Source organism: Acinonyx jubatus, chromosome B4 (genome assembly GCF_027475565.1).
Source record: "Acinonyx jubatus isolate Ajub_Pintada_27869175 chromosome B4, VMU_Ajub_asm_v1.0, whole genome shotgun sequence".
Taxonomy (NCBI): domain Eukaryota; kingdom Metazoa; phylum Chordata; class Mammalia; order Carnivora; family Felidae; genus Acinonyx; species Acinonyx jubatus.
This window is the reverse complement of record NC_069387.1, coordinates 117,146,077-117,163,449: the sequence shown is the minus strand read 5'-3', so window position 1 is coordinate 117,163,449 and position 17,373 is coordinate 117,146,077. Positions and strand designations below refer to the sequence as shown.

At 38.6% G+C, this 17,373-nt stretch overlaps 1 protein-coding gene across 5 annotated transcripts in view; it reads right to left on the bottom strand.

The window, feature by feature from the left end:
- APAF1 (apoptotic peptidase activating factor 1) overlaps window positions 1-17,328 on the bottom strand; it is a 90,209-nt gene extending 72,881 nt beyond the window's left edge. For all 5 annotated transcript variants that reach the window (XM_027071030.2, XM_053226643.1, XM_027071032.2 and 2 more), the window contains exons 1-4: window positions 17,175-17,328; window positions 13,392-13,566; window positions 13,007-13,199; window positions 12,151-12,348 (exon numbers count right to left, since the gene is read on the bottom strand). In XM_027071030.2, coding sequence (XP_026926831.1) covers window positions 12,151-12,348; window positions 13,007-13,199; window positions 13,392-13,529 — 529 coding nt within the window. In that variant the 5' untranslated portion in view covers window positions 13,530-13,566; window positions 17,175-17,328. The remainder of the gene's footprint in view (window positions 1-12,150; window positions 12,349-13,006; window positions 13,200-13,391; window positions 13,567-17,174) is intronic.
- Between the last annotated feature and the right edge of the window lie 45 nt (window positions 17,329-17,373).

Below are 17,373 nucleotides of genomic sequence, written 5' to 3'. Positions count from 1 at the left end.
TTCAGTGTACACATTTCACTTGTAGAGTACTGTCGAGCTTTATAACCTGAATCTAAGAAGAGCTGAAGATGTGAAGAAACTGAAGTATGAAATAAATCTGTTTATCGGTAAAATCTTACCAAACTAAAATTTAATTTTTGTCCTATGTCATCAATGATCACTGTAAAACATAATTTCTCAAACTCAGTACTTTTGACATTTTGGGCCAGATAATTCTTTATTGTAAGGAACTTTCCTGGGCATTGTAGGATGTTTAACAGTCTCCCTGGCCTCTACCCACTATATGCTAGTAGCATTCCTCCTCCCTGATTAGGACAACCAAAGATATCTCCAAACATTGTCAAATATCCCCCTGGGGGCAAAATTGCCTCTGACTGAGAACCACAGATATCCAGGAACACATAACTCACTCATTATGGTTCTCATATAGAAACTTAAAGTAGTTAGGTTCAAGTCTGGCTCTACTGCTTACTAGCTATGCTATCTTTAGCAAATCACTTAACCTCACTTTCATTTGTTATACTGACGTATACTAAGGTATTATTTACCTTACCTATTTCAGAGTTACACTGAGAAATTAATAACATGTAAATTTGCTATGTTGTTAACCGTAAGGTATTATAACAGACAGGATTACTAGTGATATGGATCTGAGAGCACCCTGCAAATATTAAGCTTTGAAGTAGTAGGCACCATATAAGAATGGAAATTATTATTACTGTTACTTTCAACTGTTAACATCATTATCATTGTTAATTAAGCCACAGTGTACCTTACAATACATATTTTTACTTACGTAGGTATCAGGAGCCAAAAATCTTAAGCCTTCATAGACTGTACTTAATCAGCTCCGTGTATAGATTAAAAAAAAAAAAAAATGAAGAAGGGTTCCTATGTGTAAAATATGGTGAGCAGTAGCATTAGACCATACCAGTGGCATTAACCATAAAGATTTATATTAGGTAATCATAAATAGTATAAGAAAATACAAAAAATAGATAAAGATTAATAAGTTATAACATACCAAAGGGCAATTTTTGTTTACTGGTATTTACAAATAATTAAGTACAAAAATCACTATTATAAAACCTTAACCATCCAAAAGAAAGATCTGTATAAATGCAAAGACCTACTTATGACAGATATTCTAAGGGTTCTACATATTAATCTATTTTTAATACACATCGTAAACTATCAGGAAGACACTTATTTTCCCCATTTTATAGATAAGGAAACTGAGGTATAGGAAGATTGAGTAGTTTGTCCAAAGTCACATAGGTTAATAAAGTAGAGCTGGGATTCAAACCTCCAGCACCACTGCTCATTCTAAACTATTCCACCTCCTCAAGGATATTTACTGCAGCACTATTTTCAACAGAAAAAAGCTGGAAACAACCTGCAATGTCCACCCTAACCACCTCTTCCCAAGCCTGAGGCAGGACCAACTGAGGAAAGAGAAAACCTTACATATAAATGAAGTTTGGAATATTAAATAGGCCTTGACATTTTAATTATTGAAATTAGATTGCTGGAATGCAAACTGGTGCAGCCACTATGGAAAACAGTATGGAGATTCCTCAAAAAGTTAAAAACAGAACTATCCCATGGTCCAGCAATGGCACTGAGTATTTACCCAAAAAATACAGAAACACTAATTCAAAGGGATACATAGCAGCATTATCTACAATACCCAAATTATGGAAGCAGCTCAAGTACCCATCGATTAATGAATGGATAAAGATGTATATATACACAATGGAATATTATTCAACCACAAAAAAAGAATGAAATCTTGGCATATGCAATGACACGGATGAAGCTAGAGAATATAATGCTAAGAGAAATAAATCAGAGAAAAACAAATACCATAGGATTTCACTCGTGGAATTTAAGAAACAAATGAGCACAGGGAAAAAGAGAGATAAACCAAGAAACAGATTCTTAACTATAGAGAACAAACTGATGGTTACCAGAGGAGAGGTGGGAGGGGGGATGGGTTAAATAGGTGATGGGATTTGTTTGGGATGATGTATGGAACTGTTGAATCACTATACTGCATACCTGAAATAAATATAACCTTGTAAAGAATAAAGTTACAGTTACATCAAAAAAAATTTTTAAAAAAGTACACTTGTGATGAGCACCAGATGATGCAGAATTGTTGAATAGCTGTATCATATACCTGAAACTAATCCAACACTGTATGCTACCTAACTGGAATTAAAATAAAAACTTAAAAAAAAATTAGATTGTTTTTAAAATTTGAAGTGACCTGGGGACTCTGAACCTGTACAAGGTGAGGGAAAGAATCAGTCCCAGGGAAGTTTTGAACAGGCAACACGGGAAAAAAGTTGTTTTTTGATTACACCCTATAAACTTCAATGCAATAATTACACATCCACTAACTAAACCTAGCAAAATTGCCAAGGTTTATGGTCATAAATTTACACTGGAACTAAGTTGGGTGATTTTCTTCAGCAAAGAGGAAGGAAATTATGGTCTGGATGAAGCAATGTGGAATAAGCAAGTAACTGTCTGGATGAAGCAATGGGGAGTAAGCAATTAGATCCCATCTCCTAGCAGAGAAGAAGCAATCAGCTTTTACCCAAGTAAGGAGAAACTGAAGAGCCAAGAGCATGTGCTGTGAAGCAACTGAATAATGGGCAATAAAAACCTAGGTCTGAGCCTAGGAGGGTGCTAATGGGATAGTGAGGATATTATGGAATCAAAAAGAAATAAGTCTTGATAGATCAGAAAACTGTAGTAGTGAACTTGAAGAATAGATGGAGGTGGGCAAAGGGAGAACAGGTTTAACGTTAAGATTTCAAAAGTAGTATCATTTCCGGTATTGGCAAGGACAAGGGTCCGGTCTGTGATCAAAGAAGCAAATGGCTAAAGGAAAATAAAGACAATGGTCACTGCAGATAAAGAAATCAAGAAACTGAGAGGCCAAGGTTTTGGATGACTCATCTATATAAATGTCAACTGATCTTACTAAGAGTGTCAACAGAAGAAGAGCTTAAATTTATAATTAAGAACTCCAATCATCAATGAATGAGAACAATATCATAACTGGGAAGGATGAGAGAAGTGAACTTCAAAGGACAAAGACTTTAGCTGGAAAAGGGAGTATTAATGATCTGGATGAGGCAACAGAAAGCAAGGACAACATCAAACACTTCCTAGTGCTTAAGTATATAGGGTGTAAAGGGAAAAAAGTTGCCAAATCATGGAAGGTAGCTATGGAGAATGTGGTATGGGGGGGGAGAGGGGGGAGCAGTGGGGGAATGCCCAATTTTAGATAAGGCAAGAAAATAAACATTCTCAGAACAGGTTGATAAGATAGAAGAGTTTCCTGATCACAGAGGAGAAAACCTAGGGGATAAGACAGAAAAGCTTGGGAATGAAAGGAGGAAACCTAGATCAGAATTGGCAATGTACTAACTAGTAACCGCATGAGAATCTAAAAGATAACAAATGACCGGGAGATAGAGAATTCTGCAGGGAACTAGGGTAAAGACAGTGCTGTGAAGCATGGTTTGATTATCAGTGAAAGCTTCTGCAAGCTCCCTTAGACTTCCCTCAGTATAAGTCTACATTTATGAAATAGTAAATCCCTGAGGTTTCCCTTAGTGTTACAGCTGCATTCTGTGTGTGCACAGGTTTGTAAATGTACAGGAAAAAAGTTTTGGAAAACTTCACTGTAAACTGTTAACCACAATTACCTCTGCTAAAGGATTCAGAATTTAGGAGAAAGGGAAAAAAAGCAGGTGAAAAGAATTTTTACTCCTTTTTAAATGAAAATACTACTTTTGTAATTTTTTTAAAGATTTTATTTGTAAGTAATCTCTACACCCCATGTGGCGCTCAAACTTACAACCCCAAGATCAAGCATTACATGTTCTACTGACTGAGCCAGCCAGGCACCCCTACTTTTGTAACATTTAAAACAGATTTTAAACTACCTGTTGCTCCTAAGGTTTTATGTTTTGTTTTGTTTTTTTAATGTGTGCATTCCATTTAAAATTTCTTAAAAATCGAGGCACCTGAGTGGTTTAGTTGGTTCAGCGGCTGACTCTTTATTTCAGCTCAGGCCATGATCTCAAAGTCCACACTGTCAGCACAGAGCCTACTTGGGATTCATTCATTCTCTCTCTCTCTCCCCGCACCCCCTCCCCCACACGTTGTGTGCATGCACACTCTCCCTCTCTCTCTCTCTCTCTCAGAATAAAGAACTTAGGGGGAAAAAAAAGTCATCCCAGAGTAAAAGACAATGGAAAGTGTCCAGATGTAACTAGCTAATAAATTCCTCAGATTTAAATTTAAGTACCTATTACCTAGACCAAAGATCTTTCTCTCCTAAAGACAAATACCATATGATATCACGTAAATGTAGAATCTAAAAAACAAATAAACAAACAAAATGCATAAACAGACCCATAAATACAGAGAACAAACTCATAGAAGGGAGGGGAGTGGAGACACTGGGCAAAATGGATGAAGGGCAGTGGGAGGTACAGGCTTCCAGTTATGGAATGAATAAGTCAAGGAGATGAAAGGTACAGCATAGGGAATACAGGGAATGGTATTATAATAGCACTGTATGGTGACAGATGATAGCTATACTTGGGGTGATAGATAATGTGTAGAGTCCTCAAATCACTATGTTGTATACCTGAACCTAATGTAACATTGTGTCAACTATACTTCAATTAAAAACAAAGTTTTTAAAAAATAAAGGCACAATATGTTCAAAAGCAAAAAGCAAAAAAAAAAAAAAAAAAAAATCTTTCTCTCCTAAATTTAAAACAAAAACATTAGGGCATTAGAAACATATCCAAGGGGCCCCTGGCTGGCTTAGTCGGTAGAACATGTGACTCTTGATCTCAGGGTCATGAGTTCAAGCCCCATGCTGGGTACAGAATTTAATTAAAAAGACAGACAGAGAGAGAGAGGCTTAAAAAAAAAAAAAAAAGAAACACATACAAGAAAAAATAAAACACTGCTAGCTTTACAAAGAAAAACAAAGAGACCAGATGACCAACTCATCTGCAAATCTCCTACCATCACGGTGTAACAGTATTAATTCCACATTTCACAAAGAATGTAAACATCTTGACTATGGGCACAAGAGGGAGCAAGTCAGCCTTGAATGAGGCTTACACCTGTAATTCATTCAGGGGAACTTATTCACAAAAACACTGCCTTTAATCAGAGAAAAGTAACCCCATCCTACTTTCACATGTGATTTGTCCTGGTAGCAATCAAAAATCTAATAGCATCAAAGAAATCTTAGGAAGGACAGAACGAATAGTAGACAGCCTCCAGATAAAGCTTCCATGCTTTAAAAACTCAGCATATATACACAGCGATATCAATGGTTTATAAACATGTTAACTCCTCCAGGCACCTGGGTAGCTCGGTAGGTTAAACGTCCGATTCTTGATTTCAGCTCAGGTCATGATCTCACAGTTTGTGAGTTCAAGCACCACAGAGTCTGCTTGGGATTCTCTCTCTCCCCCTCTCTCTGTTCCTTGCTCTATCACATATGCTCTCTCTACCTCTCTCTCTCAAAATAAATAAATAAACATTAAAAAAAAAAAGGGGGGGCACCTGGGTGGCTCAGTCGGTTGGGCATCCGACTTCAACTCAGGTCATGATCTCACAGCTTGTGAGTTCAAGCCCTGCATTGGGCTCTGTGCTGACAGCTCAGAGCCTGAAGCCTGCTTTGGATTCTGTGTCTCCCTCACTCTCTGCCCCTTCCCAGCTCACACTTTGTCCCCCTCCCTCTCCCTCTCTCTCTCTCTCAAAAATAAACATTTAAAAAAAATTTTTTAAAACACCTGTGAACTCCTATTTTCCTACCCACACCCAAAATAAATAAAGGGTTGAACATTCGAAAGGAAACTGGGTTACTCGGGGCACCTTGGGTGGTTCAGTCAGTTAACCAACTGACTCTTGATTTTGGCTCAGGTCATGATCTCACAGTTGGTGAGTTTAAGCCCCCTGTCAGCTCTGTACTGACAGTGCAGGGGCCTGCTTGGGATTCTCCCTCTCTCTCCCTCTCCCTCTCTCTCCTCTCTCGTCTCTCTCTCTTTCCCTCCCCTACTCAAGCTCTCCCAAAATAAATAAACTTTTAAAAAAAGGAAATTGGGTTACCTAAAAATGTATAGGCATAAATAGTTAAGAATCTAATATTCTTTATTAATTTAAATAATTTCTTTAAACACCACCCTAAGACAACAAAAATTCTATAAGAACCAGTTTTTTTTTAATTTTTTAATGTTTGTTTATTTTGTGACAGAGAGAGAGCATGAGCAAGCATGACCAGGTGAGGGGCAGAGAGGGAGACACAGAATCCAAAGCAGGCTCCCAACTCTGAGCTGTCAGCACAGAGCCCGACATGGGGCTCAAACCCATGAACTGTGAGATCATGACCTGAGCCAAAGTCGGACACTCAGCCAACTGAGCCACCCAGGTGCCCCCAGAACCGCAGTGTTAATAAAGTTTGTAAACCTTACAGCTATCGACACTTACAAAAGAAAAAAAAAAGTTTCATACTACAATTAAATGGCAAAAATCCAAGATTCCTATATTTTAGAATGGAAATGAACTCCAGTGACTAAAATTTATCTTCAGTAAAGTATCTACTCTTCAATTAGTGGATATACTAAAGCAGACTCCAAAAACATTAATGAACTAAATCTGAATAATAATACCATATTAGAAGTACTTAAGCAAAATTCAAGAAGCACAAATTAGAAGACACAAAAATTCATTAATTTGACTATATCAGAATTAAAGATTTCTGTTAAAGACATCCAGGGCAAAGTTAATACAGACAAATAAAAAGAAGATATTTACATAATCTAAAACCAACAGCATCAAATATCTAGAATATAAAAGAAACTCCTAGAGAGCAAAGAGAAAAAGAAATCTCAATGGAAAAACAGACAAATGATACAAACAAAATTAAAAAAAGGAAACCCAAAAAGCTAAAAAGCTTCCTTAGAAATAGTCAAACTCAAGTTATCAGAGAAATGCAAATTAAAAGATTATACTTGCTGACCTAGCAAAAAATTATAAATCTAGATGATACCTAGTGTCAATAAGGAAGTGAGATTATAGGATCCCTCATACACTACTGGTGGGAACATACAGATTGGAGGGCAATCAAATCTGATGTCACCATTTTCTATAATTTAGTGATTCTGCTCCTAGATACATACACTCAAAAAATTCTCACTTCTGTAAAAGTTCAGCCCAGCTTTAGTGGGGCTGCAAAGAGTTGGAGACCATCTATGTATCTATTAACTAGGGGAATAAACAATAAAATGTGCTAGATGCACCCCATGTAGGATAGCAATCAGGTGTAACAAATAAGATATATACCCAGCAACAAAGATAAATCTTAAAAACAGTGTCAAGAGAGGTAAGAAATAGAATAATTAACGCTATAACATTTACGCAAATTTAAAATACCTGCCTACAAACAACACGTTTTACAAGAAAACATACATTACAAATATGCTTACAAAGAACAAACATTAAATACACTGGAAGGATCACCTATGGGGAGGTGTGATCACCTATGGGGAGGTGATACAGTGATCAATATATTTGGTCTTCATCACTGTTCCTGGCACATAGCTGTAAAACCCTTGTAATTTCCCAAATAAGAGCCATAGGGACACCTTTTATAATATTTAGTTTTGTTCCCAGTTCCTGAAATAATGCCAGAGGTATAAAAGTGAAAATTATTCATATAAGACACTTTCAACCACACCTGAGTTTGTTAATAAAATTACTTTCGAAAAGGCTCAATATAATGGAAAAATGGGGACTGCTGCCAGGGAACCAACCATATAGAGGGTTGGAACTTCCAGCCCCATGCCCCAGATCTTCCAGACCTCTAGAGAGGGAAGAGAGGCTGGAAATTGAACTCAATCACTAATGGCCAATGATTTAATCACCTTCATTTTAATGAAGCCTCCCAAAAGGGGGGTATAGACAGCCTGTGCAATGAAGGTGTAGACAGAGTGGTATAGTAGTCAGGGAAGCTCAACACCCCTTCCCACATACCTTGCCCCTACTGCATCTCTTCCATCTGGCGGTTCCTCTTTTGTATGCTTTTATAATAAACAAGTAATCTAGTACATAAAATGTTTTCCTTTGAAGCTACACTAGGGACACCTGGGTGGCTCAGTCGGTTAAGCATCCAACTTCAGCTCAGGTCATGATCTCACGGTTCATGGGTTTGAGCCTCGCGTGGGACTCTGTGCTGACAGCTCAGAGCTGGAGCCTACTTCAGATCTGTGTCACCCTCTCTCTCTCTCTCAGAAATAAATAAACATTAAAAATATATATATATTGAAAGTCACTCTAGCAAATTAATCAAATCCAAGAAGAGGGAAAGTCCAATCTATAGCCATTTGGTCAGATGCACAGCTAACAACCTGGACTTGTGATTAGCATCTGAAGGATGGGAGGGATGGCAGGAGGGCAGTCTTGCAAGATTAAGCCCTTAACCTGTGGGATCTGCCACTATCTCCAGGTACATAGTGTCAGAATTGAGTTAAACTGTAGAACACCCAGCTGGTCTTAAAGAATTACTGTGGAGATGAAACAGAAGAGGAGACACAATGGAAAAGTGTGTATTAAATGAATGGACGGAAAATGAGAATGGGAATTTTTTTTTAATATATGAAATTTATTGTCAAATTGGTTTCCATACAACACCCAGTGCTCATCCCAAAAGATGCCCTCTTCAATGCCCATCACCTACCCTTCCCTCCCTCCCACCCCCCCACCAACCCTCAGTTTGTTCTCAGTTTTTAAGAGTCTCTTATGCTTTGGCTCTCTCCCACTCTAACCTTTTTTTTTTTTTTCCTTCCCCTCCCCCATGGGTTTCTGTTAAGTTTCTCAGGATCCACCTAAGAGTGAACACATATGGTATCTGTATTTCTCTGTATGGCTTATTTCACCTAGCATCACACTCTCCAGTTCCAACCACGGTGCTACAAAGGGCCATACTTCATTCTTTCTCATTGCCACATAGTACTCCATTGTGTATATAAACCACAATTTCTTTATCGAGAATGGGAAATTTTTAAAAGAAAACAAACATAGTAGCTAAGAGCTAAGTCTTATACCAAAAAAAAAGAAAGAAAAAGAAAATAAAGAAAAGAAAAAGCTAAGTCTTACACAGACCCAATATGAAAACAGGTGTGAACTAAACAATGATTAATTCAATCCTCTATACATTAACATGAAATCTCAAAAAAGTATATGAAAGATATTAACTACATTATACACTGGACTATTGCCAGTATCTTTGACATTTTCTCAAAACAAGGTGGTTAAAACTCTGAGACCACAATTTATACCATCTGATTCCGGGGTAATTAATTCCATAAGTTATTGGTCAATTTTAACCCCTAAAATTGAAAATTCACTTCAGTAATCTAGAGTGATTTAAACTGAGTTGAGCAGCATACTTCTAATCTTTAAATTAGTAAGCTATAAATATGTTTTTAAAGGAAATTCATCATAATATTGTAAGGAAAATGCATTTCTTCACACTAAAAGAACTTAAACCAATTTTTACTCTGAAATACCCTTAGTGATCAACTTTGCAGTAGAGTGAGCGAATGAATAAATAAGTATTCAAATAAAACCTTAGCCATAAGACTTGGATGGAACTGAATCCCACAAACTTTTCTCTAATGACAACAGGGAAAAACCAAGGAATTGGGCATTTTTCTAACAAAAGAAGATCAATACTGCTGACAAGGGCTGTGAAGTATACACCAAAGCAGGGTGAGTACAACAGATGTGCCCTAGCCTTCATCTTTCTAAATCTCTAAACGCTTACTATTTATTCCATCATTAATTTTGTCATCTCATCATAAACTCTTTTAACTGCTTATTATGTATTATAAACAAAAAAGTTATTAACAACTAGAAGTCAAGAACCATCTTTAAATTCCACTTGAAGTCACTAATGAATGAAGGCAACTAAAGACTGATGGAGCTGTCTAACTATGAACACCTTGAGAACCCACCAGATTCATTAAGGTCAGCAGTACACCTGCGGCATGTCCTAAACACAGTATGCCCTTCCCCAGTCTATTCAATACCTTCGCTAGTCTCCCAACCCTACCTAGTCTACCTAGCAAACTTCTATTATTCCTCCAAACTCCAGCTAAAATGTCATGTCATTAGAGGAGCCTGTCCTGTTCATCCTCTTCCCCCAGAGAGATAATACTTCCTTCCTTTGTTCTAACTTTGTACCACATACTTGTTTCTACTGCTCCGTTTGTCACATATAATTTGTTTACGTGTCTGTCTCCCCTACTTGACTGTGAATAAATTTCTTAGATGCCCAGACTGGACCTTCCTTTTTGCCAAGCTCCATAGTAGGCTCTCAAACATTTGCTGAATACATGAATACCTGAAGCAAGAAGTCAGTCACTAGATGTCAAATGAATCTATAAAGCCTATCCACAGGGGCGCCTAGCTGGCTCAGTGAGTCGAGCATGGGACTCTTGTATTTATTTTATTTTTGAGAGAGACAGAGTGCGAGTGGGGGAGGGCAGAGAGGGAGACACAGAATCCAGAGCAGGCCCCAGTCACTGAGCTGTCAGCACAGAGCCTGATGCAGGGCCCAAACTTATGACCAGTGAGATTGTGACCTGAGCCAAAGTTGGACACCCAACTGACTGAGTCACCCAGGTGCCCCATGGGACTCTTGATCTCAAGGTTGTGAGTTCAAGCCCCACACTGAGTGTAGTGATTTCTTAAAAAAAAAAAAAAAACCTAGGGGTGCCTGGTGGCTCAGTCAGTGAAGCATCTGACATCAGCTCAGGTCACGATCTCATGGTTTATGAATTCAAGCCCCACATGAGGCTCTCTTGCTTTCAGCACGGAACCTGCTTCAGATCCTGTCTCCCTCTCTCTCTACCTCTCTCTCTCAAAAATAAATAACATTTTTAAAAATAAAAAAAAAAGCAAATTAAAAAAAAGGCCTATCTGCAAAACCCATTGGTTGCCATAGTCAATTCCCATTTTTTTCTTTTTCTTGGGGATTACATATAAAATAGACAAGTTACTAAAAACTTTTTTCTTAAGAGAAGCCAGGATTTTTTTTTCCCCCTCAAGATTTTTTAAGTAATCTCTATATTGAAAATCCAATATAGGATTCAAACTCCCAACCCTGAGATCTAGAGTTGCATGCTCTACTGACTAAGCCAGCCAGTCGCCCCTAAAGATTTTTAAAGATAGACCACTGTTGGAAGTAATTACAGAAATGGAATTAATAGTTTAATATAGGATGCCAAATACATGGGAGAATCACCACTAGGAGAATCATTAATGGAAATGAGTTTCCAAAACTCTCTTTCTCTATAGCACTCAAGTGACAGGAACGTGTAAGTCCAATACTGCTTAAAAGACAGGGATATAAAGTGGACAACCTTTCAAAATCCTTTTTCAACTCTACAATCCCCTCAATTATTAAGATACAAGGGAACTAGATTCAATCCAGTAATAATAAGTGCCATCTAATAATGAATTTATTAGACTGGTTAGCCAAGCCTCTCTGGCTGGCTATTGGAGAATATTGGCCTGGAATTGGAGAATAACAGCTTCTCCAAGATGTTCACATCCTAACCTACAGAACTTGTAATCATAGTACCTTAAATGGCAAAAAAGGACTTTGCAGATGCAATTAAATTAAGGATTTGGGGATATTATTCTGGATCATCCAACGGCCCCTAGAAGAGGGAGGCAAAAAGGTGAGTCAAGGAGAGGCAGTGACAGAAGCAAAGATCATAAAGAGAGAAAAAGATCTGAAGATGTTATGTACCACCAGCTTTGAAAATGGAAGAAGGAACCATGAGTCCAGGCCATCTCTAGAAGCTGGAAAATGCAAGGGAAAGGATTTTCCCTAGAGCCTCCAAAAGAAACTCAGCCCTGCTGACACCATGACTTTAGCCCAGTAAGAAATATTTTAGACTTCTCACTTCCAGAACTGTACAATCATAAATTTGTGTTGTTTTATGCCACCAAAGTTCTGGTTATTTGCTACAGCAGCAACAGGAAACTAATACCATGCTTCCTTAGCCAGCAACACATGGTAACCAAACTTACCATCTAAGAAAGAATGATCTCGAACAGTTTCTGCAGCTAAAACAGACTTCCCACAACCTGCCATTCCGTATATGATGACCCATCCTGGTTCACCATTTAGTTTGAAGAGGTTCTGCTGAATTGAGTTCACCAGTTTCTTCCTAGTAACAAAGACCACCGGCCTCTGTGGCACTCCACCTTCACACAGGACAGTCCTTACTGAAATCCAAAACAAAACAAGTATGAATGAACAGAACTTTGAAATGGTTACTCAGGTCATACCATAAAAGCCAAAGAAAGCAAGCCTGGGGCTTTAACCTCAGAACTTCCAAGAGAAGATGTGGCTAGCATACTAACCTCAATGTTCTGATTTCTCAGAACATAACAAAAACAAACACAGGCCTTTCAAGATGACTACAGATAATGGAAAGCTCCATCTGCATCTGCCCTTATACACCCTATTCCTCCTTAACTCTCCAATCTCTTTTTCTCATATTAAAGACTGGAAAGGATGGTGTAAAGGAATATGGAGTTCCTTTCAAGAACATAGATTTCTAAAGATTCTTATTCTTTCCTATGCATGAGCTCAATAAACACAGAACTGGAGAAGAGCTTAAATAAAAGCCTAAAAATTGTCTTTTTAATCCCTAAAAATGTGTATTGTTCCCTCAGCAGTAGACAGCTCCCTGGGCAAGAGGAAAATGTGAGTAAACATAGGTACAAGTAAATATATTTAAATTGGAAAACCTAACTATAATTTTTTCACATGCATTTTCAGTGAACCAGTCTCTTCAACAGACTCCATTTAAAATACAATAAAACTGCAGCAATGTAGCACTGTCATAGCAACGTGATGTAAGATATAATGAATACAAACCATATGAAGTTATTCCACCAACTGAATCTTTGCCACCATTCGAAGAAGAGATGACAGGAATGCCACCATGAAGAAGGCCAGCAAGATCTTTATACCCTTCATGTATTAGAGCATTGTAGAATGATATGTAGGAATAATTATCTTTTTTAAGTATCATTTTAATTAGGAGAGCTGCTCGTTGCTGCTGAGTGGGCTAAAAAAAATAAGTAGTTTAGTATACTACAAAGAGTATGTTTGCAACATAAATTAGTGGAGACCAGTGCAAGTTCTGAAATAAATTTAAGAAAACTTTTTAAAGTCATCAAATAATTATATCAAACATTTTAAATAAAAATTGGAAAGAAAAAAAAAACTTTATAGCAAAGACTGCTTCAGAGGGCTTTACCTCATTTTTTACTTTTTCCTCCTCTGATACTGTTAAAACTCCATCATTAATCATACGATCCATGATGTAGGACGTTTTAATGTCCTTTTCCAGGGCTTCTCTATGTTGAAGCAAACAGTTTCGAGCTTTTGCATCCATCCTCTCTCAAATTTTTCTCTAAGCTGTCAACCATCAGCTATGGACAAAACATCAAAATTTTTGTCAGGTCAATAAAGATATAAAAAGATGTGCAACATTACTGGTAATCAAGAAATAAAAGATTTTTTTTGGCAAAGATTTTTAAAACTGGACAAAACCCAACGCTTTCAAAGGTGTGAAAAAATGAGTTTTCATATGCACCACTTGAGGAGAGTACAAAATGGATATAACTTTTCTGGAAGGCGATAAGATATAAAAGCATTTAAGGTAAGTATTGTCTCTAACCCAAAAATCTCACTTCCAGAAATTTACCTTAAGGAGACATTTACATACGTATGCAAAGATATCAAAAAAAAAAAAAAAAACACAAAACACAAAAAAGAGTTAACAGAGCTGTGAGTTCAAGCCACAAATTGGGTGTGGAGCCTACTTAAAAAAAAAAAAGTTAAGAGAGAATGTTTGGGTAAGAAAAAAACATGAAAACAAAACAAAATTAAAAACAAAAAAGATGAGGGGCACCTGGGTGACTCAGCTGGTTAGACGTCTAAATCCTTGATTTCCACTCAGTTTGTGAGATCGAGCTCTGTGTCAGGTTCTGTGCTGACAGCAAGAAGCCTACTTGGGATTCTCCGTCTCCCTTTCTCTCTACCACTCCCCAACTCGTACTCTCCCTTTCTCTCAAAATAAATAAACATTTTAATAGAGACACCAAAAAAATGAAAACAACCTAAATGCCCACCAAGTATGGATTTAAAAAATTAGAGTATGTATGTAAAGTGGTATATTATACAACCATTTAAAACAAAACACATCTCTATGGAGTATCTGGGTGGCTGAGTTGGTTAAGAATCGGACTCTTGATTTCAGCTCAGGTCATGATCTCACAGCTTGTGAGTTCAAGCCCAGCCACCGGCTCCACATTGACAACACAGATGCTGCTTGGGATTCTCTGTCTCCCTCTCTCTCTGCCCCTCCCCTGCTCTTTGTCTCAAAATAAATAAACATTTAAAAACAAAAAATAAGACACATCTTCACGCACTGACATGTAAAGATGTTCACCACAAACTGATTAAAAAAATGAGAAACATGATCCCCAAAACAGCACAAAATATGTGTTGGTATCATATAAACGTATTGGGAGATGTTGGGAAGTCTACTCAACGAAAAACATTTTGGGTTACTTCCAAGTAGCAAGATTTGGTACGTTTCCCCTTTTTCTTTTTTGTACTTTTCTATATGGTCTTAATTTTTTCAATACACATTATCATTTTTACAATTTAAAAAACTTCTTAAAAGGTGCCTGGGTGGTTCAGGTCATGGTCTTGCAGTTTGTGGGTTTGAGACCCACGTCAGGCTCTGTGCTGAAAGTTCAGAGCCTGAAATCTGCTTCAGATTCTGTCTCCCTCTCTGCCCTTCCCCTGCTTGCACTGTCTCAAAAATAAAAATAAAACATTTAAAAAAAGAGTTAAAAAAAAACTTATGATTTTCATAAACAGTGATCATACTAAAATCCTAGTGTTTAGAAACTTGTATTAAACATTAAGACTAACCACAGTATTGTTGGTATTGAGCATCAGTTCCCACTCAAGGTGAGTGTCAGCTCTAGATCTTCATCTAAAACATATTTCTCACATGCTTACTCCACTGATGTTTTGGCTGTGCTAAGTATGACAAAGCAACAGAAAATATTCTTTGGTGTCATTCCTTGGATTAAGAGGACACAAAAAAAGAATATTCTTTACAGTATAATATTCTAAGTTCCTACCAACTTTATTTCAGATACAACACAAATTTTTCCATGGGTATAAAATCCAGATCAGAATGTTTGCAAGTTTTTAAAACATTAACAGAACTCTATCCAATGTAATACAGTGAGTGTCTAAATATATTAATTTATTGATTCAGTAAACATTTGAGCCCCTATGTGCCAAGCCCTGAAGTCAACAGAGATTAAATCATATCCCTGAAGGAATTCACAATCTAGTGGGAGAGAAAAATTTAAAGAGATAATTAAAAGACTCACAGAAGTTTTTTTATTTTTTATGTTTTTATTGTTTATTTATTTCAGAGACAGAGCACGAGTGGGGAGGGGCAGAGAGAGAGGGAGACACAGAATCCGAAGCAGGCTCCAGGCTCTGAGCTGTCAGCACAGAGCCTGACACGGGGCTCCAACTCATGGAATGCGAGATCATGACCTGAGCCCAAGTCGGTCACTCAACCGACTGAGCCACCCAGGCGCCCCTTAAAGAGATAATTAGAATGTGATGTCCTAAGTGCAAAAATACAGGTAAGTACAAATCATTTGGGATGCACAGAGAGGAGGGATAATCATTAAGTGTCAACAATGACTATATACTTTTAAAGTCACAACTGTGGCACTTGCAACATAGGGAAATAGAGCATGTGCCTATACTTGGCAAGGTTCACCTTGACATCACATGTCCAGCATGCTAATGTCCAGTATTAGCATGAAACTGAATAATACAAAGTTATGATTGGAATAAAGCTATGATATTTTTTAAACATTAATAACATTTTATGATCTCAATTTAAACATAAACGTCCCCTCTGGGGCCTGGGTGGCTTAATCGGTTAAGCCTCCGACTCTTGGTTTTACCTCAGGTCATGATCTCTCGATTTGTTAGTTCGAGCCCTCATCCAACTCCACATAGACAATACAGAACCTGCCTGGGATTCTCTCTCTCCCTCCCCTCCCCTGTGTTCTCTGTCAATATAAATAAACTTTAAAAATTTTTTGAACATAAAACGTCCCTTAATTTTTAGTTAATTTTTTAGGTTATTTCGAATTGCTAAGCAAATTGGCAACCTGAAACTAATTTCCAACTTTACCCATCCCCATTATGTAAATTTTAAACACGTTTTTAAACTCTGCACAAATCATAATATTCTGAAAAAATTCAGTGTCCCACTTTTGTAACCGCATCAAAATGTAAAAACAAACTCTTCAAAGATGTTAAGTAGAAAGAAAGTAAAGGGCAATTTCATCCAGGAAACCTGTAATAGTTGGCTACTTCCTCTCTCAGTAATCTCTCTTCCTGGTACAGGAGCAGGATGGTTACTAATTATTCCTTGTCCCAGAATTCTGCGTCCCTGAAATCGGCTACTGAACCTCCAAAGAACCCAGCTCGGGCAGAAAAGCGAGGCACAAACTTACCCAAACCTGTGTACCATGGTCTTACTGGAAAGAGCAGCCCTGCGGGGACAAACTGGGAAGTCAAGGTGGGGGTGGCGGTCTGGGGAGGAAAGCAATGGGGGCTTCCTAAAAGGAATGTAGGGCGCGGCGCGCAGCCCCGGGGCAAGTCCGGGCCTCACGGGTGCCTACCAGAGCCTCCGTAGCCCGGGGCGCCTGAATGAATTTCTAACCCCCACCCCCCCCCGCCCCATCCCCGGGGACCTCTGATTGGCGGAAAGGTAGATGTCACCCCCGTAGGCCGACCACACAGGCCCGGGGCGCCGAGGTGAACCCGGGTCCGAGGGCCGCCCTCTGGGTGGACCCCACCCCAGACACAAAGGGAGGAGGGCCACTCGGGCAGTCGCTCTTTCCCTTCAGCGGAGCCTGGCGTCCCTCCGGACGCCGCCGCGGCTTCAAGTCCTCGAGGGTCGCTGATGGCCGAGACTCCTCACCTTCTGCTCCCTCGCCCCCTCAAGCCAGAAATACAGCATCAGCGTCCACTTGATAACTCCTCCTCTTCGCCTCAGAACCGCGGAGCAGTCAAAGCCCGCTCCGCCCGCCCAGCCCGGACAGCGCGCGCCCGCGCACGCAAATAAATAACACTCCGAGCGCCGAGGACAGTACGCCTCCGCGCGCGCTCCAGCTGCTGCT